Source organism: Panthera uncia, assembly GCF_023721935.1.
Source record: "Panthera uncia isolate 11264 chromosome C1 unlocalized genomic scaffold, Puncia_PCG_1.0 HiC_scaffold_3, whole genome shotgun sequence".
In the NCBI taxonomy this organism is placed as follows: Eukaryota; Metazoa; Chordata; class Mammalia; order Carnivora; family Felidae; genus Panthera; species Panthera uncia.
In genome coordinates, this window is record NW_026057584.1 from 61,089,487 (window position 1) to 61,117,115 (window position 27,629).

A 27,629-nucleotide genomic window follows, 5' to 3' on the forward strand; every position below is an offset into this window, starting at 1 on the left:
AGAGAGAGGGAAAGAGAGAGAGAGAGAGATCAAGCCAGGGAGAGGGAAGAAGGAAAGAGAGAATCTTAAGCAGAGTCTATGCTTAGTGTGGAGCCTGATGCAGGGCTTGATCTCATGACCCTGGGATCACGACCTGAGCCAAAATCATGAGTTGAATGCTCAACTGACTGAGCCACCCAGGCACACCTTAAATGTAACCTTTGTTCATCTCAGTAGTGCCTGGCACATAGTAACCACTTCAAATATTTGTTATATAAATAAAATAAATGAATAAATTAATATAAGTCAGTGTTAAATTGATAAATGTGTGTGTTTATATTATCTGAAGCTTTTGACTTCATGGTGTCATCAGGTTTTATTTGTATTGAAGAAATCCTGTATTCTGTATAGTTCCAATGAAGGGTGGGTGCCTCTTATCCAAAAAAGTATCTTTAAACACAGTATTTCTTAGCACCTTCTTAATTCAATATTTTTTTTTTATTTCAAGTTTTTGTTTAAATTCTAATTAGTTAACATATATATTAAAATTGATTTCAGGTGTCGAATTTAGTGATTCGTTACTTACGTATAACAGCCCAGTACTCTTCACAAGTGCCCTCCTTAATCCCCATCACCCATTTAGCCTATCCCCTGCCCTTAATTCAGGATGTATAAAATTGATTCTTTTTAGAGCAAAACTTTTAATCAAAGAACTGTGATATGTAATGATTTGGACCACTTTATCAATATGGTCATAAGAGCAATATTTAAAATCTAGTTTATTAAAAAACATCCTCTGGGGGCACCTGGCTGGCTCAGTTGATTAAGGGTCCAACTCTTGATTTCAGTTCTTGATCTCATGGTTGGTGAGATCAAGCCCCACATCAGGCTCTGCACTGGCAGCATGGAACCAGCTTTGGATTTTCAGCCCCCCTCTCTTTCTCTCCACCACGCCCCTGCATATGTGCACGCTCTTTCTCTCTCTCTCTCAAAATAAACTTAAAGAAAAACACACAGGAGTGCCTGGGGTGGCTCAGTTATTTAAGCATCTGACTTTTGGTTTTGGCTTAGTCATGATCTCATGTGTTGTGAGATTGAGCTCTGCATCTGGCATTGCACTGACAATGCAGAGCCTGCTTGAGATTTTCTCTCTCCTTGTCTTGCTGCCCCTTCTCTGCTTGTGTGCAAACACACTCTTTCTCTCTCTCTCTCTCTGAAAATAAATAAACTTAAAAAAAAAAAAAAGAAGAAGAAGAACATCCTGTTGATTTGATTTGGGGATACTTTTTTTTTTTTTTCAAGTTTATTTTGTTTATTGAGAGAGACAGAGGGTGTGTGAGCAGGCAGAGAGAGAATCTCAAGCAGGCTCCACACTGCCAGTGGGAAGTCCGATGCGGGCTTGAACCAGTGAACTGTGAGATCATGACCTTAGCCGAAATCAAGAGCTGGATGTTTAACCGACTGAGCCACCCACCCACCCCGGGAATACTTTTTTTAGAAAATCCAAACTTTTACAAAATAACGTTCATATTAAAGCTTATTATTGTCAGTTTGTTATGGTTTTGTGTTAACCAAAGCTTTTATATTATTTACAGGTATGAATTGGTTTGTTAGTTATACAGTTGCTACTTGTTTTTTTTTTTTAATTCATTGATTTGCTTTTATGAAATTAGCAGTCATTAAGCAATATGAATAATGTAGTTTTAAAAACAAAATCCTTTAATGTCATTTGTATATGTGGTTCTCCAGTAATTGGGACTTTAAAAATTGACGTGTTTCTATTGAAATGTCATTTGATTTTTGGATTTCTGAAGTTGGCATCTTACCCTCTGAGGATTCTTAATATAATTCTTTCAATGTCTATCACTACCCAACTAAAATATCATGTTCTTTTTATTAAGCAGATGATTTTTATGTGTATTAGCAAAATCAAGTTTGACACATTCTTTTTCTGATATAGTATGGTAGGTAGTCATGACCAGATCTGTAACAGTTTTTTACTTTTGTATTCTAGGAAAAAGTATTGGGGGGCGTGGCCACAAAATTAGCGACTATTTTGAAGTAAGTTTATTGACAAATACCTCCAGTTCTTAATATTATTTTGGTATGGGCTGAAATAATTTCTTTGAAGTACGAGGTCAACTTTTGATTATCTACGTGATTAGAGCAGAGTGTCAGTACTATGTAATGTCCTGTCTTCCTAGGAACATTAAAATTTACTTTTATATTCATATATTATTGTTGTAATTTTCAAAGTACTTCCTCACATACTTGCTTATAACAGCCCAGGAGATAGGCACAGGAGATATTAGGGTTTCTATATTACAGATGAGGAAACTGAGGACCAGACATGTAAAGTAGCCTATTTAACATCAAATTCTAAATGGAAGTGCAAAGAGAGAACTTGAATAACCTCTAGTTTAGAATTGTTTCTGCTGTCAGTGCAGCCTTTATGGCACCATAGCAACATTTGAGCCCTGTAGATGGAAGTTAAATAATAGAAATGTGAATCTAAGAGCCCCTGAAAATAATAAATGTGATAAATTTAGATTCTTACCCAATTTAGAATATTACCTTATTCTTCTACACAGAAGTACTTTTGGCTACCAGTTTTACATTACAGTACATTAATATGATTGTTAAAACACAAACATGATCTACTCAGTTGAAAAATACTTATATTTACTTGAGTGTGAGAGCAGAATTTGCCAGTTAGGGGAAGGGCTGCATTAAAAGCTTTTTTTTTTTTTTTTTTTTTTTTTAAACCATCCATTGTGTTTCTTAATTGGATTTACAGAATCTAAGGTAAAACTATTGCTGACCACGGTCTTGTATTGCTAACCTAGTGCTCTTTAGTTAAGGTCAGTCCCTCAGTGTTAATAAGAATCTTTGGCAAAGGTTGGATCAATTCAAATAAACAAATTTCAAGTCTGTTGAATATTCCTCATGTGCCACTAGTTCTGCTAGTCACTGTAGAGTAAAAAATAAATTAGACCAAGTCCCTAGGTTGCAGGAAGACCTACTAGGAGGTCCCCATCTCTGCTCTTCTCCTAATACCCTGAGAGGAATCCAGTAGCAGTTTTCTCTTCCCATTCTTGGTAGAGAAATGAGAAAGGTAGCTGTGGAATAGATTTGGAGGCTTCTCTTCATAGGCACCTAAGTCATGCACTGTAATTCATCTCATGCATGAAAGAAAGGATTGATTTTTATTAGATTTTGTGCTGTTAAACAGAAGAGACTTTGTCTATGTAACTTTTTATATTAAGTGCTACAAACATTTGGATTTTTAACAGATCTAGAGAATGTTGTTTTAAGATGGCTTATTACATTCACTAACATCTACTTGTAAATATGTTAATTTGGGGGTGTTAGGGATTATACCCATTCAACAAACATTTATAAGGAACTATTAAAATTTGAAGGAAAAATAATATATGTTCACTGTTGGGGAGGGGGGGAATTTTTGAGTCTGCTGCAGTAACAAATTAAAACCAGCATGTTAAAAAAAAATAAGGGTCTTTGCTAAACATAGTCTTTTCATATTCTTGTGATCAGTATTCTCTCTTTAGTCTTTTAGGACTTGGCTGTAACTAACCTTAGTTTTGCTTTTTCTTGACCCATTTAAATCACTACTGAATTTAATTTAAAAGACAATATATTTAAATTAATTATTAATATCATGTCTAAACATCTGTCCAAACCTATTTTCATAAAGTGTTTTCTTTTTTTTCTTAGTACCAAGGTGGGAATGGCTCAAGTCCAGTAAGAGGCATACCTCCTGCGATCCGTTCTCCTCAAAATTCACATTCACATTCCACTCCTTCCTCATCTGTAAGTTTTGACATGTGTAGAGAGTCTTAAATCTACTAACATATGTATGTATGTATACTGAATATCTTTTCACTGAGTACTTCTATATATATTTATTTGTATTTATCTTCTAAGAAAATTATTTTGTGAGGTAGGTTAAATTCTTTTTAATGATTTGATGCTGTTAGAACGTTATTTCTCAAAGTGAGATCCTTAAGTTAAAGATTTCCTGAATTGATTATATCCAAGAAGTAATGTTTCTATAAAAGAATGCTGTCAAACTTAGGGGACTACAATGAATACTCTTGTATCGGTCCATATTCAGTTACTGATTTCTAATTTCTAATTCTCTTAGATATTAAATTTCTTAACCCACTAAAGTGATAGCATGATTCCTTTCTAGACAAAGGTAGGCAGCCTTTAGCCTTGGACCATTTTATTTCAGCATAGGAGAAGAATCTTGGATCTAAAAATTATCTTACAACTTCTTGGTTTGTTTCTAGTGTATTTAAGTCCTAGTCCTTTTTATATGCATTGTTTTGCATATTGGATTTCATTTTTCCTTATCTTTCATTATATGAAAGTTTAATGTCTAACCAGAAAAGCAGTGTTGGCTCTCAGTAATTTAAAAATGAATTGAAGGTTTTTTAAAATCAAAGTATCTCTTATTTATTCAAATACCTTGTTATTATTTCCAGTGTTCCCTTCTGGTCCTTGCTGGTAGACATATAATTAGTTGTATCTTACTTATTTTGTACCTTGGACACATTATATTGTAATATGCAAAATAAACTATAAGACTCAATAATTTTGAGTCGTAGTGATAGCAGTGATACAATGATATAATCTATTTTCAATGATGTGTTTTAAAACTAGTCACTAGATAAACCATGAAACTCAACAGTAAATTGATATTATACTATATATGGGCATGCATTATTGTCCCTATTACTAAGAATTCTATATTAAGATCTTCTCAGTTTTACTTTTTGAGCCATCGTCATCTGTTTTTAATATTTTTGTTTTGAAATAATGTATTTGGCCTTGTTTAACAGATTGAAAGCATTAAAATGTTTTTGATGGTTCTAGGCTGTAAGCTTCGTGAGGGCAGGGAATATATGGTTGTCTCTTTCATTGCACCTTTATGTAAGGGAGGGTTAAGTAGTTGTTGCTGAGGAGAAGGCTGTTTTCTTCTTGCTAATGTAAAAATTTTAATATATTTTTTTAAGGTTCGACCGAATAGCCCTTCTCCTACTGCATTAGCTTTTGGGGACCACCCTATTTTACAACCAAAGCAGTTATCCTTTAAAATTACTCAGGTAAATAGTAATTGAAATTTCTTTGTGTGATTTGTAAGAAACTAGTGACTTATAGGAAACTTAGTATAATGTAGAAACTAGTGGACATAGTCATAAAGTAAAATTATACATCAAGAAAGCTAATTACTAGACAAAAAAGTAGTTTGTAGGGGGTGAGAAATTGAAACACCCAGTTTACTATCAGCTTGTCCTTTGTTACATGCTGGTTAAATATGTAGATGTTTTGGGGCACCTGGGTGGCTCAGTCGGTTAAGTGTCTGACTCTTGATTTTGGTTCAGGTACATGATCTCATGGTTTGTGAGTTCGCGGTGCTGGCAGTGCGGAACCTGCTTGGGATTCTTTCTCTCTCTCCCCCTCTCTCTCTGCCTCTCCCCTGCGTGCGCGCTCTCTCTCTCTCTCAAGATAAATAAATAAACATTAAAAACTTTTTAAAAATATCTAGATGTTTAAGCATATTAAATAGAACAACCATAACATGTCAATTTTGTTTACTGATTTTTTTTTTTGAACATACCATCCAAATAAATATAAGCATTGTCTTCCTGAAGCTATTACATTTGTCATACGTGGACATAAAAGGTGTTCATTTTGGGTGTATGTATTTATATACATACATATATATGTGTGTATATAAATTTGTATATATATATAAATTTATATATATATGCTATATACTTAAAATATTTGAAAATTGAATATTAGATATCTTTTATGTTTATTTGGTTTTATGAATTTTGATTACTAAGTTTTTCATTTTAACTTTTTACATATGACAGTTTGGGGATGATACTGTCTCAAACCAGGGGGATTTGAAGAGTAGATGTTTTTGCTTAGCCATCTTTATTACCCAATTTATTGCCATTAGACTTTTCTGTTAGGTCATGTGCAAATTGTTGTACATGCATCAAAACTTCAGGCTATTCATTGCTTTCAGTCAATGAATAGTTCATGAAAGTTTTTGCCATGTTCAAAAGTCAGCTAGAGTTGATAGCACAAAGCAGTGGTTATATTGAATTTTAATGAAGAACATAACAATATTCTAAAACTTTTAGTAATCAGTCTTTTAAATATTTCTTTGTAACCTTGTAGAAGTTATACTTCTGAAGATATTAAAACTTAAAACTGTACTAAGACTTTTGGGATAACTTTTATGAACACAAACTCAAATATTTTCTTTGCTTTTTAGAATCAGAGTAAAATCTAGTTTATATTTGCATGCAGTGATACATATAATGAAGATAATCAAATAGTTTTCTTTCATTTAGACTGATCTCACAATGCTGAAATTAGCAGCATTAGAAAGTAATAAAAACCAGGACCTGGAAAAGAAGGAGGGTCGTATAGATGACTTGCTCAGGGTAAGTAATAAGTCATAGAGGGAAAATTGAGTGAATTATTTGGCAGTAGTAAAAGTTGAGGAAATACTTAGCAACGTAAAAAAAATTTATAGCTGAGAAGAATAAGCTTTTTCTGGTAGTTTTAAGTACATGAAAATAACTATTTTAAAGTGCAAATTATTCTTTAAATGTGAATTGAGAAACAGTTGGAGAAATAGAAGGAAGTTTATAAAATTTATTTTTATTTGATCAACTATCATAAGACAAATAGCCATTTTGTGTTAGTTTTAAGGGTGTAATTGATTTTGTCTTAAACCCTCTGATATTTGGTATTATACAAGATGAAGTAACTGCTGCAATCCTGTGAAATTTTTAATGGAAACCTTGCAAAAAGACACATCAGAAAGTATTATAATATGAGTAAGGTATGAAGCAGTGGTTCTCACTCCATGATGCTGATTAGAATTAGCAAATGGGAAAGGTGGGAGGCACTTTATAAAGGTGGCCATGCCTAAACTCCAACCTGAGGGGTTCTGATTAAGTTGATGTGAGGTCAGGGGTTCGGCATTGGTAGTTTTAAAAACTCCTCCAGATAATTATAATTTAAGCCAGCATTAAGAACTGTTGGTATAGAAACTCAGTGAAATCAACATCTGTGGTCTTACCATGATGATCTATATGTTTGAAACACCCAGCTTGCCTTTTCCTGATCCTATCCCAGTCACTTCTCACATCCCTTTACCATTACCTACTGTTCTAAGTTTTGTATTTATTATGCCTTTGTGTTTCTTTATGGTTTTATCACATGTATCTATACATTCTTAACAACATATTTCAGGGTTTTTTTGAACTTTGCATAAAATTACGCTGAGGACACCTGGGTGGCTCAGTTGGTTGAGCATCCGACTTCAGCTCAGGTCATTGTCTCATGGCTCATGGGTTCGAGTCCCACGTTGGGCTGTGTGCTGACAGCTCAGAGCCTGGAGCCTGCTTCGGATTCTGTGTCTCCCTCCCTCTCTCTGCCATTCTCCCATTTGCTCCGTCTCTCTCACAAATATAAATAAAAACATTTAAAAAAAATTACGCTCTATGTACCCTTTTGCCCTGCTTGTTTTCACTAAACATTAAATGTGGAATTGTCATGTACTTTGTTTCATGTTATATAGTAAGGTTTTATATGAATATACCGTAATACATCTTTTTGCTGTTGGTAGACATTTTGTTTCTACTTTTTTGCTAATACGAATGGTCCTGCTAACAACATTCTAATACATGTCTTCTAGCGCAAATGTGGAAAAATTTGTCTTACGTTATATGCTTAAGAGAGATGTGGCCAGAGTACATGGCATGCACATCTTCAATTTTGCTTTATAATGATGCCAAATTTTTCCCAAAGTGGTTGGATTAGTTTACACTCCCACCGGCAGTGGGCAAGAAATAATCTTGGTGCTTATTATCTTTGTCAAGGCTTATTATAATCAGATATAAGAAATTTTTTTGGCCAATTTGATAGAGGGAAACAAGGTGTCTTTTATTGTGCATTCTCTTTTATCATCTTTTAAAATGTTTATTAACTGTGTTTCTTCTGTGAAATAACTGATGTTTTTTGCTCATTTTTTCTTAGTGGGTTGCTATCTTTTTTTTATTGATGTCAGTTTCTTGTTGTTCATATATATTGATTTTCTCCCAGTGTGCAAATTGCCTCTTTATTTCTTCATGCTGTCTTTTGATGATTAGATGCATTTAAAAATTTTATATGATTAAATACATCTTTTTGTTTGTAGCTTATGGTATGTTTGTACCAAGTTATTATCAAAGGTATACCAAAAGAACTAATTTTTTTTTTTTAATTTCTAATATCATAAAGATATCCCTCTATATTTTCTTTTAAAACCTTTGTAGTCTGGGTTTTCAAGACAAGTTGTTAATCTCACTGGAATTTGTTTTTCGGTATGGTGTAAATAAGGTTTCATTTTATTTTCTTTCTATATAGATAATCAGTTGCCCAGCTCTTTTAATTGAAACTCCACTCTTTCCTGCCAGTTCCATCATGTAATCTATGTTCCATACACAAGTGGATCTATTTCTGTATTCTCTGCTGTGTTCCATGTTCTATTTGTGTATTCCTACACTGGTATAGCATCTTTTATCATTTAGCAATTGTCTTTGTTAGTACCAGAGAACATAAACAGCAATAGTTTAAATGAGATACAATATTAGTTTTTGAGAGGAGAACAGAACTGGTTCTGTCATCACAGAACTGGTGATGTCTTCATAGTGTCTTATGGGATCTTGACTCCTTCAGTTTTTTATTCCTTTATCCTTAGTGTATGGCTTTCATCTTGAAGGTCATATCAAGGTATAAAATATTTATTAGGGTCTCATAGTTACAATAGGTTAGCTAGGTACATATCAATCCAGAATAAAATGTAAGCTTTCATTACTAATAAAGAAAGAGAAAATAGATTTGGGTGATCATAATTCCTGTAGCTTTATATTAAATCTTGATTTGTGATCGAAGAAATATCCTTTCTTTTTTGCTATTTTTGGCTTTTTGTAGTTTTAGAGAAATGTTAGAATCAAATTTTGAACACACACACACACACACACACACACCACAGTTTGTTTGAATTGTGCCTAATGAGGAAGGTTTCTTGGTACTGACTTCCATTTGTGTTCCTCTGAGAATCTCTTTATTTTACCCTTTTCCTTGAAAAATAATTTTATTAGGTATATAATTTTAGATTGGTAGCTCTTTTCTTCTAGCATTTTCGATATATTACGTCTTTTGGCTTCTACAATGATTGGCCTAGAACTGTGGTTCTCAAAGTATGATTCCCAGACCAGAAGCATCAGCATCCTGTGGAATTTATTAGAAATATTTTTCAGGGGTGCCTGGGTGGCTCAGTCGGTTGAGCGTCTGGTTCGGCTCAGGTCATGATCTCACAGCTCGTGAGTTCGAGCCCCGCGTCGGGCTCTGTGCTGACAGCTCGGAGCCTGGAGCCTGCTTCAAATTCTGTGCCTCCCTTTCTCTCTGCCCCAAGCCACTCGCATTCTGTCTCTGTCTCTCTCAAAAATAAATAAACATTAAGAAAAAATTTTTAAAGAAAGAAAGAAATAATTTTCAGACCCTACTCTAGACTGACTTCTATAGAAACTTGGGGAGTGTGTCCCCCAATACAGTCCCTGCAGTCTGTATTATAACAAGCCCTCCAGGTTATTCTGTCATTATCCTAGACTAATCTGACTCATCTCCTGAGTTTATATAAGGGCCTTTGCATGAGCATATGGCTGCCTAGAAAGTCAGCAAAATGGGTATCTTATTGCCAAGAAAGATGGTGGAAATAGTTAGCTATTGGGTAGGCATCGGTAGTGTCAGCCCCAAGTTTAATGGAGAAAACAGTTTTATCAGTTACAAAAGATGGAAGAGAACTTACATTCATTTTTAAGTGTTAGTCATTTTATATACATATATTTTAGTTATTTTTAACTAAGTGAGATAGTATTGCCCCTATTTTAGAAATACAAAAGAAATAAACTAAGGTTCAGGTAACTGACTGAACTTAGCCAAGGTTATATACCTTAGGATGTGGATTTGAACCATGGAATATGGATACAAATTCCATGTACTTTCCACTGCACAGTTAAGGAACATTTAACAGTATTATGCCACAATAAGTAGATGTTGAAAAAAATTTTTTAGTATCATACTCCATACTCAAATCCTTAATTAACCCTTTCTTTTTATATACTTTATTCAGAATGTTAAAAATAGTCATCACTGTTTCATATACACAAATTCTAGACCTTTTCCATTTTCTCCTTATTTTGTAGGCTAATTGTGATCTCAGACGGCAAATAGATGAACAACAAAAATTACTTGAAAAATACAAAGAACGATTAAATAAGTGCATATCAATGAGCAAAAAACTGCTTATTGAAAAGGTAGGTTTAAAGTTCAGTGATTTGTTTCCTTTTCATTCCGCTTGACCCCTTTTTTGCCTTGTACAGTTTTAAATTTTAAATAAATAAAATTGATGATATTTTCCTTCTCCTTCCAGAGTACGCAAGAAAAACTGTCAAGCCGAGAGAAGAGTATGCAAGACAGATTACGCCTTGGGCACTTCACAACAGTTAGACATGGTGCTTCATTTACTGAACAATGGACAGATGGTTTTGCGTTTCAGAATCTCGTGAAGTTAGTCATTCTTACATTTTAAATAATGTAGTGTTCCTTTGAGTTTTTATTACTTGCAAAGATTGTACATTTGGAATTGTGTTCTACATCTACTCCTTACTATTTGAAATCACAGAATTTAGTACATTTGAAAGGAACGTAAAACACAAGTATTACAATTTCAACTTTAGCAAATTTCTTGATTAGTTAGCATTCATCCATACAGCATGATGTATTATTCTAAACATGACTTTCCAAAATATAAACTGACCTTCCAGCTTTATAGATGATTTGGGAGGGAAATGTAATTGTCATTGGAAGATTTACATCTATATGTATGTATATTTTGGGATTTGCCTACTTAGTTTTTTCCCCCCATTCTCCAATCCTTACTTTAGTCTTAGTATTCAGCCCCTGTCTGCTCTCTGTTCCTATGGAAAAGACAAGAACTTTTTCTGTTCTGCTTTAGATACAATAATGCTAAATCAGTTGAACTGAACATGTAGCTTTAGTGTTTCTGAGGTAAACTTTAAAACAGAGAAGTTATTGAGTTTAGATGATTGACTCTGTTAAGAAGCCAAGACCTATGCTGCCCACCCCCCCTTTTTTTTTTGCCGGAAAAATTTTAAAACCTGAAAAGCAGGAGTAGTGGCAGCATCTACATCAGATTTCCTAGAACTCGTTCAGTTATGTGCAAAATGGAGGCAAAGCTGTATCTCCCGTATTATATAAACATCGCTGTTTTAAACACTGGTTCCCAGGACTTAGCACAGAATGGCCTTCTCTATCTCAGTTGATTTCTTTAGCTTTTGTTCACCACCAGCTGTGCTGGGTGAAAGGTGTACCATAATGAAGGATGTTGTTCTTGTGATGCTAGAGATTTTGGCTTTTAATTCTGTGGATAATATGGAGCTATTAAAGGTTTGTCTGTAGTGTGTGTGGTCAGAATTGAGTTTTAGAAAGATAACTCATGATAATATGGGAATGTTGGAAAGAAGATAAATTGTTGACAGCTGAGATGGGGAGAGGTCTCCAAGTGAAAGATGATTAGGCTTGAGCTAAAATATTGACAGTGAAGCTAGAGATACGTTTGAGGTAGAAACCATGATTTTTGAGTATTTTAAAAGCAAGAACCTCAGCTGCTAAACCCAGACCTACAGTTGTCCTGGTAATGAATAAAATAGGTTGCAGTGTATAACCTTAAATATAAATCTAAAACACAAGCTCTGTTAGTAGTTAAAATTTCTTCACTGAGCTATCAAAAAAGAGCAAAATTGGGGCTTCCGGGTTGGTGAACACGTGGAAGTCTGGGGAGAGTGGTGCAAATGGAGAGGGCGTTGGAAGCTCTGTGCCCTTCCCTTGTGCCTTGCCCTATGCACCTCTTCAGTCTGGCTGTTCTGGCTTTGTGCCTTTTTATGATAAGTAAGTAATCTAGTTTTTAAAAAATTACTTGCATTTCTTGAATTGAGGGCCTACTGTGTATTGTTATACATATCTTATATCAAGTTACTTATCAGTGTGTATCAAGTAGTTTATCAGTGATAGAACCCAAAGTAGTTGACAGATAAGAGAAATAAATATTAGTGATGTTAAATTAATCTCTAAAATGTGTAGTCATTCCTGAATAATCAGATATTTGCTATATATTCATTCCAGTAATTCTTTACTTTCCGTTAGGATTTTGATCAGTAGGGTTATTGCTGTTTATTTTCATTTATAACATCTTGATTGTGTTCTAAAGTAGCTTTAAAAGTTAACTTTTTAAATAAAGTTATTCCTACTTCCAAATGGAAACTGGATTAAAGTCCTGTTCTAGCTTTGCTATTCTTGAATTTTCTCCACCCTTTTACTCTTCTCTGTGGGTGGTTAGTGATTCTTTCATTCTGGTCATATTCTACTACCATCTGGCTAGAACCATAGGAAAAGGCATTGTGCATGAAGTCAGTTTTGCATCAGCAGAGTAGAAGTTCTGTAGTTCTGGTTTGAGTGGGGGTGGGGAGCCAAGGAATTGAAACATTTGTCTTGTTTTAAATCTTAGTCTTATAGCCATGTAGCGTTTTTAAAACTTTTTCTTAGGGTGTTGAGGTGACCTAAAAGGGAACCGGTTACTTTGAGAACAAGTTTGCCTGGGCGGCTCTGTCAGTTAAGCATCCAACTTTGGCTCAGCTCTTGATCTCACAGTTCATGGGTTCAAGCCCTGCGTTTTGGGCTCTGTGCTGACAGCTCAGAGCCTGGAGCCTGCTTCGGTTTCTTTGTTTCCCTCTTTCTCTGCCCCTCCCCCGTCTCAAAAATAAACGTTAAAAAAAAAAAAAAAGCTTCACTGTTAACCTACTCTTGCTCTGGTCAGATTGCTGAAATCTCTAACATGTATTTTTATAGTAGACATGATATTTAGTAGTTTTTTACACTTAGTAAGCTTTAGATTCTTGAATGGGAAACAGTAATATTTATTTACTTTCATTAATTGCTCATTCTTTAAAGCCATGCTAATTTTTGTTTCCTTCAGGTAGTGAAAATTTCCTCTTTCTTCATAAATGTCTTAAACTGTGTGTGTCGGGGTGGGGGGGACAGAGAGAAAGAGAGAGCAGTCGTGGGTGTGCATGTGGGGAGAGGGAGAGAGAGACTCTCAAGCAGGCGCCATGCTCAGCGCAGAGCCTGACGCAGGGCTTCATCCCACAACCCTGGGATCGTGACCTGAGCAGAAATCAAGCATCAGATAGTCAGATGCTTAGTTGACTGAGCCACCCAGACTCCCCTCTTCTTAAATTTCTCATATTCAGATCAATTTTTGTTTCAAGATAGCACTTGCACATTCCCCAAATCTTCTTAACAGAGATAAATTTAGAAAATAACACTTCATTAAATTAATATTTGTGGGAATGCAAACTGGTGCAGCCACTCTGGAAAACAGTATGGAGGTTCCTCAAGAAATTAAAAATAGAACTACCCTACGACCCAGCAATTGCACAACTAGGTGTTTATCCACGGGATGCAGGTGTGCTGTTTCGAAGGGACACGTGTACCCCAGTGTTTATAGCAGTGCTATTGACAATAGCCAAAGTATGGAAAGAGCCCAAATGTCCGTCAACGGATGATGGCAATCAAAAAGAATGAAATCTTGCCATTTGCAACTAGGTAGATGGAACTAGAGGGTATTGTGCGACATTAGTCAGAAAAGACAAGTATATGGCTTCATTCATATGAGGACTTTAAGATACAAAACAGATGAATATAAGGGAAGGGAAGCAAAAATAATATAAAAACAGGGAGGGGGACAAAACATAAGAGACTCTTAAATATAGAGAACAAACAGGGTTGCTGGAGGGGTTGGGGGGGGATGGGCTAAATGGATAAGGGGCATTAAGGAATCTACTCCTGATATCATTGTTGCACCGTGTGCTAACTAACTTAGATGTAAATTATAAAAAAAATAAATAAATTATAGAAAATAAATATTACACATTTAAAAAATTCATATTTGTCTTTTGTAAGTTTTTCTACAAACAGTAAGTGATCAGATGCATGTTTAAAATATACTCCGTGCTTACCTCTGTTCTTTATTTAATAGCCCATTTATGTCATTCAGCAAATATTTACTGAATACCTAGTATGTGCTGATTATTGTGGTCGCACCAGAGATACAATAGGGTAGAAAATAGATGCAGTCTCTGTTCTCATGGAGTAATGTAGTCTAACTAGAGACATTCTAATCAAATGTCTGTAGGATTGATGCTTATTAGAAAGAAGGAATCGGAGATCTACAAGCTACCATGAGATTATATATGGCAACACAGCTTTCCCTAGTTCAAGGGATTTAGGGAATTTAGAAATGAATGCTTCAAATTAGACCTAGAAAGTGAGTAGAAGTTAGTTCAGAAAGGTGGAACCATAATTTATGTTTATGTTATATGATTTGTTAAATGATTTTTTCATGTTTATTAATGTATTTTCATCTTTTAACTGTGAAGAGAAAACAAAAAGTAAATACGGTTTTTTACATTTATTTTTATACAGGCAACAAGAATGGGTGAATCAGCAAAGGGAAGATATTGAAAGGCAAAGGAAACTTCTAGCCAAGCGCAAACCTCCCACAGCTAATAATTCTCAGGCACCCTCTACCAATTCTGAACCAAAACAGAGGAAAAACAAAGCAGTCAATGGAGCAGAGAATGATCCCTTTGTTAGACCAAATTTACCACAACTGTAAGCCTCCATTTTAACTTTTCTTTTTTTTTTAATTGTTGCCAATGAGCATGAATGTTTGTGATAGATGTTATTTGTAGTTAAACTAATACTTAAATACTAAAAGTAGTTATGGCCAGGAATGATGGCAGTATTGAAATTTATGACTAAATTAATAATCTCCAGATATCTGAATTCTGCCTTTGTAAGTGGAGATTTATTAATCCTCTTTTAAAGTAGAGATTTAGGTAGCTAAGAGGAAACTGGAATCCACTCTTTCTTCATGTCTGAATGATAGAGTCAGTTATCAGTTTTGATTATTTCAATTCAGTGTTTCCATTAATGTTCCTTTTTCTGAGAAAATGTTAAGTAATATAACTGACGTATTTTTTTTAACCTGTGAAAGCAATACGTTGGTAAGTTGTAGGTATTGTTTATTCCCTTCCTGCTTTTACTTATTTTCTAAATTTTCTGCATTAATGATGAATTCATAGTTCAAGGGACAAAGACATTTTTAAATCATTAAATGCTTATGATAGAAAATTGGGAAAATATGAAAGAACATAATAAAACAATATAGACCATGATCCCATCCCACAGAGAAGACCATTTTTAAAATGTTGATTTAAAGATACATCCAAATTTCTATAATTTTTCTCTTCTGCAGGAACTTAAGTTTATGAGTTAAACTTAAAACACACCCATCCCCGTTTGATATTTTTATGTGGATGTATTCTTTCTCTCCTTTGTTGGAAGGTTGTGTTTCACTTATGCTTTGATTCCCATCCCTGGCTACATGAGGGACCTCTTCTATCTGATACTCCTTTATCTTACATCGTTGACTTTGTTCTTTACTGATTCCTTCCTTTTAGAAAACAAAATGAAACAAAAAACTCTGCTGCCATTATATATCTCTACCCTAGTCTCCATATTCTGTCATCTTTATTAACCAGGTTTCCCAAAAGACTTACTTGGGCCAGTCTCTTCTGCCTCAACTTCTCTTTTGTCCTTTCTTAAGTGAAATTGCCTTTTAAACATTATCTTTTTGATGCTCAGTATCCTAGACATTTGAGTCTTTAACTTGACAATATTGAATATTGTTGACTTCTTATTTTTTCCCAGTTCTCTTTCTTGCCTATTTCTTTTGAAATACCTTGTTATCCTAATTTTCATTTTAACTCTTCTGGCTCATCTTCTCAGTCTCTTCTGTGGACATTATTTACTCTACCAGTTTGTAAAATGTAGGTGTTTTAAGGATCTGTCTTGGCCATCTTACTTCCTCCCCTACATATTCTTAAAAACTAGCTACTCTTAGAATTTCAGTTACCACATACATGCTACTGACATCCAAGATTTGATCTCCAGTACACTTTTCTCTTGAGTATTAAATATTTGTATCTCAGTTTTGAGTGTCATATCCTTGCATAATTGATATTGGTACTTCAGTGCTTCACAGGAACCTCTAATGCAGCCTTTTCAAAACCATATTTACTAAAAACACAAAACATTTATTGTTATTCCCATTCTAGTCTGTCTCTTTCTGTCTACACACACATATCCACATACACACCCCTTGCCTTTTCCTGTGTTCTGTTAGTAAATTGTATTACCATTCTCTAAGTTTCACATGCCAAATTTTGATTATCATCCTTAATATTATAGATCAAGATTCCACTTATTTTTCTTTATTATTTTTCATCAAAAATAGGTGATAATTTTTCAAATTCCATCTCAAAATCTACCTCCATCTTCAAGCCTTTCCTGATTGGGGGGCTTTTGTAAATTGGAATTGAAACGTTCAGCTATTGATATTTTTTTAAATTTAGCAAACGGTTAACTTTTTGTAAATCAGTAAATTTGTTGCTTGATAAAAGGTAGTGGGTAGAAAAGTGGTTATATAGAATACAGTATGTGTTAGCTTTAACCCCACTCCTGTAAGACACTAGTCCTTCCAGATCTCAATTATATCCACCTATGCAAGTCCCCACTGACACCATTCTAACTCAGGTTAGTCATCTCTTACCTGGGTTATTTTTTACCCCTACCTCTCCTTTCAACATTGGTCCAGCAATCCAATTCATTTTCATTTTGCAATCAGAATCATTTTTGCAAAATACGATCCTTTTGTTCTCTTCCTTATCACCCTAACATAGATTTCTGTTACTTGAATAAAATCCAAAAGTCCCAAGATGACTATTTAAAAACATTTTTTTAAAGTTTACTTCTTTATTTTGAGAAAGAGAGAGCATAAACAGGGGAGGGGCAGAGGGAGAGAATCCCAGGCAGGCCCCACACTGTCAGCACGGAGCCTGATGTGGGGCTCCATCCCACAAACTGTGAGATCATGACCTGAGCCAAAATCGAGAGTTGGATGCTTAACCACCCGAGCCAGCGGGCTAAGATGGATGCGTCACCGCCCTAAGATGACTTCTTCAGAACACTTTTCCATTGGATATTCTCTCCTGCTTTGTTGAAGATTAGTTGGCCATAATTTTGTGGGTCCATTTCTGGGTTCTCTATTCTGTTTCATTGATCTGAATGTCTGTTTTTGTGCCACAGAGCACCTTGATCTGGCATCTTCTGACCACTCTAGCCTCATCTTTTGTTGTTAACTGTTGCCTACCCTTCACTGCCAACTTTCAGACTCCAAACCATTCTTTTAATTTCTGTTCATTGTTTAAATCCCATGCTAGGTATTTCCTCCTAAAAGCTTTTCCTTGATCCCTGAAGAATAGGAGTTAATGATCACTGTAAGGTAAAGTGATAGTGCCCTCTGTCTCTTCAGTCACAGCATCACCATTCACTCAGTTAATGACACTAGAAATATTGTAGATGTTTCCCTTTGCCTCATTCTCTGTGTCTGTTTCTATAGCGTCTTGTATTTGTCCATCATTGCCACTATCTTAGTATTGAACCTCATCTCTTTTTTTTTTTAACCTAGATTACTGTTAAAATTGATTCTCTTCATGTCAGTTTCACCTTTAACCTCCTTCACTGGCCTTTAAGATAAAATTCACCCTCATGAAGGACTCTTTGTAGGCCTTCTTATTTTTCTCATTTTTCTCTTTCACTTCACTCCCAATATCTGCCTTCTGCATCTTACGTTAAACTCTTTTAGTTCTCTAAATGGGTTGAGCTTTCTTGTTTCTGTGCCTTCGTACACCTTGTTCTTTCCTTTTCTTCACCTGTCTCATTTCCTATCCATCCTTTAAGGCTTGGCTCACATACCACTTTCAATAGGAAGCCACCTCTGACGTTTTTTCTTCCCATTGTCTCTCCCCTCAGATTAGGTGCCCATAGCCTTTTATATGTGTATGTGTATATACTGTAGCATTTATCTCACCTTTTTAGCTCTATATTCCCAATATGTAGCACAGGTTCCTGGCATATGGAAAGTGGTCAGTAAATGCTAAATTCCAGTACATAAGCATTGGGTTGAATTTCATTTTCTCCTCAGTAGACCATTTTTCTGGTTTGTTACAGGTGTTTTGCTTACTACTTGTCTTCCAAGGTGCTGATAGCCCTAACTATAGTTTAATAATCATAGACTTATCTCATTTCCACCACACTTTATTGTATATGTTGACTGAGAACTAACCCTGAAGTTATACTGCTCTGTGTTCTTGGAATGGCAAATGAAGTGATACTCCTAGTAGTTTTATTGCATGTTTATACAAATGCAGCTTTAAATGGGGAAAAGAAGCCATAGAAGGACGTTGATTCATGTATTATTATACTTTGATTTTAGTGGCTATACTCTGCAACTGCCTTTTTTTTTGGTTTTTTTTTTTTGGGGGGGGGGGGGGGGGGAAGAGAGAGAGAGAATCCCAAGCAGGCTCTGCACTGTCAGTGTGGAGCCCGACTTGTGACTCGATCTGACAACCGTGAGATAATCACCTGAGCCAAAATCAAGAGTCAGACGCTCAACTGACTCAGTCACCCAGGTGCCCAAGTCTTTGCAACTGTCTTCTAAAAATTCCTTTTAAATCACTGTTTCGTGGTAACTAGAACATCTAGTGTGTTTGTAAAACATCTAGTATAATTAGCATAGAGACTTTGAATCTTTCATTATTTTTCTTTTTAAAATTTTTTTAATGTTTATTTATTTTGGAGAGAGACCTAGTGTGAGCGGGGGAGGGCCAGAGAGAGACAGAGAACCTGAAGTAGGCTCCAGGCTCTGTGCTGACAGTGCAGGGCTCAAACTCACAATCTCTGAGATCATGACCTGAGCTGAAGTCAGATGGTCAATTGACTGAACCACCCAGGTGCTCCTAATTATTTTTCTGTCAAGAAGTTAATCTAGAAAAAGAAGTTACCTACTATGTAGTGGGTTAGGACTTTAACTTCTGTAGATGGTCAGATGTGGTTATTTTTTGTAAGCTACATTTTTTGAGCCTACATTTCTTCACTTTTAAAAGTACCTGCATCATAGTGTTGAGAAGATGATATGAGGTAATACATGTAAATGTAAAGTACTTGCATGGTTCCTGGCTCTTTACGGATTTTTATCTTCCAGCAAGATTCAGTCAGGTGTTTTAGGTAGTAGTTTCTAATTTTAGTCACAAAGACTTTTATTATTCAGAGTAGTTTGCATAAGATAGTATTATCTATGGATGTGTAAATGACCCTTGGACTAATTAATGACCTTTGTAATTAATTTTAATTAAGATTTGGCCTCATGTTAAATATATTTTCAATATCCTGATTTTATTTATGCATTTCATGTTTCACAGAGGATGATTGCAAAGTAAACAGTAATATTTTACCTTACATTTAATATTAACGAAGTTTTAGAGGTTACTGTGTTTTCTCATGAAAGCTTTAATTTTAGCTCAAGATTATATTTTATGTAGCATAAAGTTATTTAATGGATTACTTGTCTTCTATAACTTTTCTTAATAAGATTTATTTTTAGAACAGTTTTAGTGTACAGCAAAATTGAGCAGACAGTAGAAGAGTTCTCATCTATTCCTTGTCCCCACATATAACCTTCCCCACTATCAGTACCCTCCACTAGAGTGGGACATTTGTTACAGTTGATGAACCTGCATTGACACATCATTGTCACCCAGAGTTTACAGTGTACATTAAAGTTCACCTTTGGTAGTTTACATTTTATTGGCTTTGATAAATATTTAATTGATTTTTTTAAAAATCATGCCTGAAAAATCTTTCATTGGAGCATTTTAATCTATTTTCATTTCATCTGTTATTTATTAGGGCTTAAATCTGGTCTTTATTTGTACTGTTGATTTATCCTGCCTCATCCCTGACCCATTTTTTTTTTTTCTTTTTATTGGATTGCTCAGTTTTTGTTTACTAGACAAGTCACCTGACCATAGAAAAACCATCTTGAATGGAGCAGAAGCTATATTTGAAGATTAGATAATTGAGAATATTTTAAAACAGATTAACAAAATCAATCTATAGATTTATAGAGGCCAAAGAATTCCAAGTAGGATGAATAAAAAGAAATACTCACCTAGGAACATCATAATGAAATTTCAGAAAAAGCAAGGCAAAGAGGAAAAGTTCTTAAAAGTAGCCAAAGGGTGGAAAAAAGATATTGGGACTATAAGTTAAGACAAAAATATTCCAGGTAAATGCTGTATGAGACTCAGTAAAATTTTAAGGCAAAAAAAAATACGAAGAAATAGTGGTTATTTCAGAACTATAAATAAAGTTCAAATCACCAGGAACATACAGTAATTCTAAATTTGCATGCATGTAATAATATGACCTCAAGATAAATAAAAAATTGTACTTTCAGGAGATAAAAACAGATCCACAAATCATAATAGATTTCAGCATACAACATGTCATAGTAATTGAACATACAGATAAAATTTTAATGTTTATTTATTTTTGAGAGAGAGACAGAATGCGAGTTGGGGAGGGGCAGAGAGAGAAGGGGACACAAAATCCGAAGCAGGCTGCAAGCTCTGAGCTGTCAGCACAGAGCCCTACGCAGGGCTCGAACTCCCAAACCGTGAGATCATGACCTGAGCTGAAGTTGGATGCTTAACCGACTAAGCCACCCAGGTGCCCCGAACATATAGATAAAATTAGAAAAACAAAACAAAAAACAGTGTAGGTATAGAAAATTTCAGTGAGATTGACAAATTTGACACTTGGAGAATATCTCCTAACATCTGCAGAATATGTCGTCTTCTTTTTTAAGCACGGACTTTTATAGGAATTTACCATGTTAGGTCATAAAGTTAAGTTTCAACAAATTTCAAAAGATTGAAAGAGTTTGTATAAGACTGGGCATTGTTTCTTCCTTAAATGTTTGGTAGAACTCCTGGGTGAAACTTAAAGGATTAGAATCATAGAATATGACCTCTGATCACAGTGGAATGAAACTAGAAATCAGTAACAAAAAAGGTATTGAAAAAATTTTCAATGGAAATGAGAAAAATATTTTTGGATGAGTGATAGTGAAAGTGCTGCGTGGCCAAATTTGTGAGATAAATCTGACACAGTATCTGGGGGACATTAATAGCTTCATGTACTTATATATGAAAAGCAGAAAAACTCAAACTTTATAAATTAAGCATCCATTTCAGTAAGTTAGAAGATGAGCAATAGACTTAACCAAAGAAAAGGGGAAAAGATAAGAGCAGAAATTAACAATACAGGAAATATATACAATACAGAGAATCAACCAATCCAAAAACAATGTGTTTTTTTCCCCCCAAAAGCTAAACTAATAAAATTGAGAGAGAAGACAACCATTATCAGGAATGAAAAAAAGGAATATTACTATAGAGTCTACAGATATTTAAAGGAAAACAAAATACATATTATAAATGGCTTAAGGGGTCCCTGCATGGCTCAGTTGGTTAAACATCTGACCCTTGATTTCAGCTCAGGTCATGATCTCATGGTTCCTGAGATGGAGACTCTGGCTCTGCCCTGACAGTGCAGAGCCTGCTTGGGATTCTCTCTCTCCCTCTTCCTCTGCCCCTCCCTCACTCATGCTTGCTCTCTCTCAAAATAAATAAATAAACATTAAAAAAATAAATAAATAGCTTAAATTTGAAATTTTTTGTGAAATGGGTTAATTTCTAGAAAAATCTAACAACAAAGTTGACATTGGAAGAAACAAAAGTCTAAATAGTTCTATAACTATTAAAGAAATTGAATCTGTAATTAAAAAGGTACAGATGACTTCATTTATGAATTGTAAACTCCAGGTACAGATGACTTCATTTATGAATTGTAACATCCATTTAAGGAAGAAATAGTGCCACTCCTTTTAAAACTTTTTTTTTAAAGAATAGTTAAGTCAGAAATACTTCCAGATTATTTTATGAGACCAGCATAATCTAGATGTCAAAATTTAATAAGGATGACACAAACAAGGAAAGTTATAGCCTAATCTCATTTATAAAGCCAAATGTAAAAATCTTAAATAAAATATTAGCAACCCAACATATAATAATGTAAAAATGATAATTTATCTTCACCGTTTGGTTTATTTTAGGTATTCAAGGTTGGTTTAACATTAAAAAAAAAAAATCAGTGTGATTTTTCCATGTATTAATTCGTCAAGACCAAGTTGGATTTATTTTAGGTATGTAAGGTTGGTTTAACATTAAAAAAAAAAAAAAATCAGTGTAATTTTCTATATAAGGGGAAAGATCATATGATAGTCTTAACAGATGCCAAAACAAAAAACATCAGACAGAATTCAGCATTAATCTTTGATTAAAACTCTTAGGAATCAGTAGAAAAACTTCCTTAATCTACACTATACATTCATTTATTTATTTTTTTTTGGCATGCATATCTACATGCTGTGCTCTTGAGCTACAATGGCCTTATACACCGTTTCTTTTTCCTGGCTTCCTTCTGCTACTCCTCTTTAATCAAGCCCAGATGTTACCTCTTCTGTGTCTTTTCCTAGTTTCCTTTAGATAAAAAATTTTTGTCTTTGTTCTGTGTACTCATAGCTGTATTATCCAGGATAATCACTTTATGTTAAGGTCAGCCAATTAGCAACCTTATCCCATTTAATCTTTTGCCCTGTTAGGTAACATGTCCACAAATTCCAAAGATTAGGATGTATTAACTTTGGAAGCAGTTATTCTGCCTATCAGTCTTTACTCTGACCCAAGATTCGTATCTTACATGTAAAATATATTCATCCTATTCCAACATCCCCAAAAGAATCAACCCCACTACAGCATCAACTCAGCATTCAAAAATCTCATCTAAATTTCATCATCTCAAATGTTCTGAATCTCATTATCGAAATCAGGTATGGGTGAGAATCTGTATAATCCACTCCAAAACACAATTCCTCTTAATCTGTGAACTTCAAGAAGCGGTCATCTCTTCTCAAAATAACTCCCTATTTTAAGGTCAACTCATTCACTGTCTTAATTCTCCTTTGCTGTATAATTTAACATATTCACATGTCCCAGGGATTAGAACATAGACATCGTTGGAGGGCCATTATTCTGCATACCACATTAGCACTTGGTATAAGTTATTCTCAATTCAACTGTTAATTGCATTGAGAACATTTGGGCTCTTCGGAGGCAGACTAGTTTCATCCTTCCCACACACCTCCATTCTTTTTCACAATGATGCTTTTTTAAAAATATTGTGGTGAAATTCACATAACAGTTAACCATTTAGTGTACAATTCAGTGGCATTAAGTGCGTTTACAATGTATGCAACCCTTTTAGTTTCAAAACTTTATTAACTTGGAACACCTCATACCCATTAAATAATCATTAATTCCCATTAATTCCTCTTTGTTCCTCCCCTCATTTTCTGGTAACAGTTTTCTCTATGTGTTTGCCTTTTCTGGAGAGTTCACTGGCTTTCACTTAGCATAATATATTCAGGGTGTGTCCATGTTGTAGCATGTATCAGTACTTCATTCTTTTTTATGTCTGACTGTATCCCATTGTATGTATATGCATGTACATGCGCACTTTGTTTATCCATTCATCTATTATGAACATTTAGATTGTTTCCACCTTTTGGCTATTATGAATAATGTTGATATAAACATTTATGTACAAGTGTCTGTGTAGACATATGTTTTCATTTCTTCTGAGTATATACCTAGGAGTAGAATTGCAGCATTATATGGTAATTCTATGTTTAAATTCTTGAATAATTGCTAAACTTTTTCACATCTGCAATATTTTACATTGCCACCAGCAATAAACAAGAGTTCCTATTTCTTTGCGTCTTTGGCAACACTTTTTATTTTCCTTTTTTTTTTTTTTTTTTTCCTCTTTTGGAGAGAGAGAGCAAGGGAGGGGCAGAGAGAGAGGGAGAGAGAAAATCCCAAACAGGCTCCATGCTGTCATTGAGGAGACTGATGCAGGGCTCGAGCCCACAAACCAAGATCATGACCTGAGCCTAAATCAAGAATCAGAGGCTTATCCAACTGAGTCACCCAGGTGCCCCTATTTTCCATTTTTATTTATTTATTTTATTTATTTATTTTTTTAACGTTTATTTATTTTTGAGACAGAGAGAGACAGAGCATGAACGGGGGAGGGTCAGAGAGAGAGGGACACAGAATCTGAAACAGGCTCCAGGCTCTGAGCAGTCAGCCCAGAGCCCGACGCGGGGCTTGAACTCACAGACCGTGAGATCGTGACCTGAGCCGAAGTCGGACGCTTAACCGACTGAGCCACCCAGGCGCCCCTATTTTCCATTTTTAAATTACAGTCACCCTAGTGTCCATAAAAGGTCATCTTATTGTGGTTTCGATTTATATTCCTGAGTGGCTAATTATGTTTAGTGTCTTTTAATGGGCTTGCTGGTCTTTATATAGATATCTAGGTCTTTTGCTCAGTTTTTAATCAAGCTGTTTGTCTTTTTGTTGTTGAGTTATAAGAGTTCTTTATATATTCTGAATACAACACTCTTATCAGATATATGATATGTAGATATTTTCTCCCATTCTGTAAGTTGTCTTGCTTTCTTGATAATGTCCTTTTATTTTATTTTAATTTTTATGACTTAAGTTTATTGTTTTGTTTTTCGCTCATGCTTTTGGTATCAAATCCATGGTCATAAAGATTTACCCCTGTGCTGTCTTCTGATAGTTTTCTAGTAGTCCTTATATGTAAATTATGGATTCCTTTTTGGTTAATTTTGTTTTTTTAATTTTTTTTTTAACATTTATTTATTTTTTTAAATTTTTTTTAAACGTTTTTATTTATTTTTGAGACAGAGAGACACAGCATGAACGGGGGAGGGGCAGAGAGAGAGGGAGACACAGAATCCGAAGCAGGCTCCAGGCTCTGAGCTGTCAGCACACAGCCCGACGCGGGGCTTGAACTCACGGACCGCGAGATCATGACCTGAGCCGAAGTCGGCAGCTTAACCGACTGAGCCACCCAGGCGCCCCTGGTTAATTTTTTTATATAGAGTGAGGCAGGAGTCCAACTTCATTCTTTTGCATGTGGTTATCTAGTTGTCCCAGCGCCATTTGTTGAAGAGACCATTCTTTCCCCCATTGAAAGGTCTCGGTACCCTTGTCAGAAATCAACTGGCAATGGATATTTGGGTTTATTTCCGCACTCCGTTCTATTCCTTTGGTCAATGTCTGTCTTTATGGTAGCACCACACTGTTTTAATGACCATAACTTTGTAGTAGAAAGTTTTGAAATAGGTAGTGGGAGTCCTATAACTTGGTTCTTTTTCAATATTGTTTTTTCTATTTGAGCCTCCTTTGCATGAACATAGAAGTCGTTTCATTTAATTCGTTTTCATTAATTTCCTTAGCACTATTTACTAGTTTTTAGTGTACAAGTCACTTCCTGGGTTAAATTTGTTTTTAGGTATTTTATTATTTTGGATTCTATTATAAATGGAAATGTATTCTTAATATCCTTTTTAGATTGTTTGTTGCTGATGTGTAGAAACACAACTTATTTTTGTGGGTTGATCTTGTATCGTGCAACTTTGCTGAATTTATTAGCTCTTGTGGTTTTTTCTTGTTCGTTCTTCAAGATTTTCTACATCTAGAGTTATGTCATCTGCAAATAAAGATAGTTTTACTTCTTTTCTAATTCTCATGCATTATGTTACATTTTTGTTTTTTTTCCTTAACTCCTCTGGTAGAACTTTCTAGTACAATATTGAATAGCAATGGTGAAAGCATCATTGTCTTCTTCCTCACCTTAAGGGGGAAGCTTTCAGTCTTTCACCACTGAGTATGATGTTAGTTGTGGGTTTTTAATAAATTCCCTGTATCATGTTGAGGAACTTCTGCTCCTAGTTTTTTGGGGGCTTTTCAAAGGCAGACTAGTCTTGGGGTTTCTGGGTGGCTCAGTTGGTTAAGTGTCCAACTCTTGATTTAGTTCAGGTCATGATCTCATGGTTCATGGGATCGAGCCTCGCATGGGCACTGATCCTGCTTGGGATTCTGTGTCTCCCTCTCTCTCTCCTCTTCCTCCATGGTCACATGTGTGCACACGTTCTCTCTGTCTCCCTCTCATAAATAAACTTAAAAAAAAAAAAGACAAACTAGTCTCATGTCCCACCTTCCTCCATTTAAAAAATCTAATCCTCAATGCAGGGCTCATAGCCTGTTACTAAATTATGCAAATAAATGGGCTTGCCTTTTTTTTTTCTTCAATGCCTGTAACAGTCTTCTTTACTATAGCTTGCATTCTTTAACTTTGAGACTTAAGGTTAATTTCCTTCTTAAACAGGATGTCTTTGAAGAATTGATTATCAAGTATTCCCTTTTTTCCTGTTATTTGTTCTAGTTACTTCTATTACAGTCATCTCACATTTCTATCAAACTATTGTAAAACAGCTCTTTGAATTAGAAATAAAATTCTCATCCATTTAGGGGCACCTGGGTGGCTCAGTTGGTTGAGCATCCGACTTCGGCTCAGGTCATGGTCTCCTGGTTCATGAGTTCAAGCCATGTGTCGAGCTTGCTGCTTTCATCACAGAGCCCACTTCGGATCCTCTGTCCCCTGCCTCTCTGCCCCTCCCCCACTCATGCTGTCACAAAAATAAAAATTAAAAAAACATTTAAAAAATCCTCATCCATTTAGACTCATTATGAAAGATTATCAAGAGTTAAGTCTTATTTTAAATTTCTTGGCTTTTAAAATAAAGTTTTATATAAACCTACTCTAGGAGCTTTTAGCATGCCCCTAAATAAACACATATACGTATATTTGAACATAATAAAATATTAATCATTCAGGCAATAATGTCAGGTATGACTCATACAGGGAGGAGTTGGACTTTATCTTCTCATTATCTGTGAATAAAAGATTTGCTAAATAACCTAACCAACAGACTTGCTTAAGAGTGTGAATTTTTTTAGGATCTTTAAAAACACATCATAAAAATAATTATGTAGCCATTAAAATTAACATTATCCTAGCTTACCTCTTCTCATTCTATGTATTAAAATCACATTTTATCTAAAAACATTTTTCCTTACTGGAAGGAGACAACAGAGATATCTAAAAAGTTCTAATATGTCAAGTACCTCCTGATAGGGAAATGCAGAGAAATGTAAGAAATGTCTCTTTTGCATTTTATTTAGTGAGACAAGACCCTGGAAATAGGAATTATCAAATGGAGATCTGTGAACCCCCCGATTTATGTATATGTGATATTTTCTGGAGAGAGTGTTTATAAATTTCCTTAGATTATTTTTAGATATCCACGATCATAAAGTGCTAAGAACCACTGTCTAGAAAGTCAGTAGCCTAGTATTTAGTGCTTTCTATAGAATTTGCTTATTAATGCATCAAAACCAAGCAGAGAAAAATTGGTAAATTTATATATTTTGCTGTTTATTTGAAGCTTAGTT

The 27,629-nt window shown here is 34.9% G+C and overlaps 1 protein-coding gene across 8 annotated transcripts in view; it reads left to right on the forward strand.

Annotated features, from left to right (window-relative positions):
• TLK1 (tousled like kinase 1) overlaps positions 1-27,629 on the forward strand; it is a 194,716-nt gene that overhangs the window by 132,171 nt on the left and 34,916 nt on the right. For all 8 annotated transcript variants that reach the window (XM_049616037.1, XM_049616029.1, XM_049616030.1 and 5 more), the window contains 7 exons: positions 1,994-2,040; positions 3,715-3,810; positions 5,019-5,108; positions 6,375-6,467; positions 10,281-10,391; positions 10,508-10,644; positions 14,638-14,826. In XM_049616037.1, the coding sequence (XP_049471994.1) occupies positions 1,994-2,040; positions 3,715-3,810; positions 5,019-5,108; positions 6,375-6,467; positions 10,281-10,391; positions 10,508-10,644; positions 14,638-14,826 (763 nt within the window). The remainder of the gene's footprint in view (positions 1-1,993; positions 2,041-3,714; positions 3,811-5,018; positions 5,109-6,374; positions 6,468-10,280; positions 10,392-10,507; positions 10,645-14,637; positions 14,827-27,629) is intronic.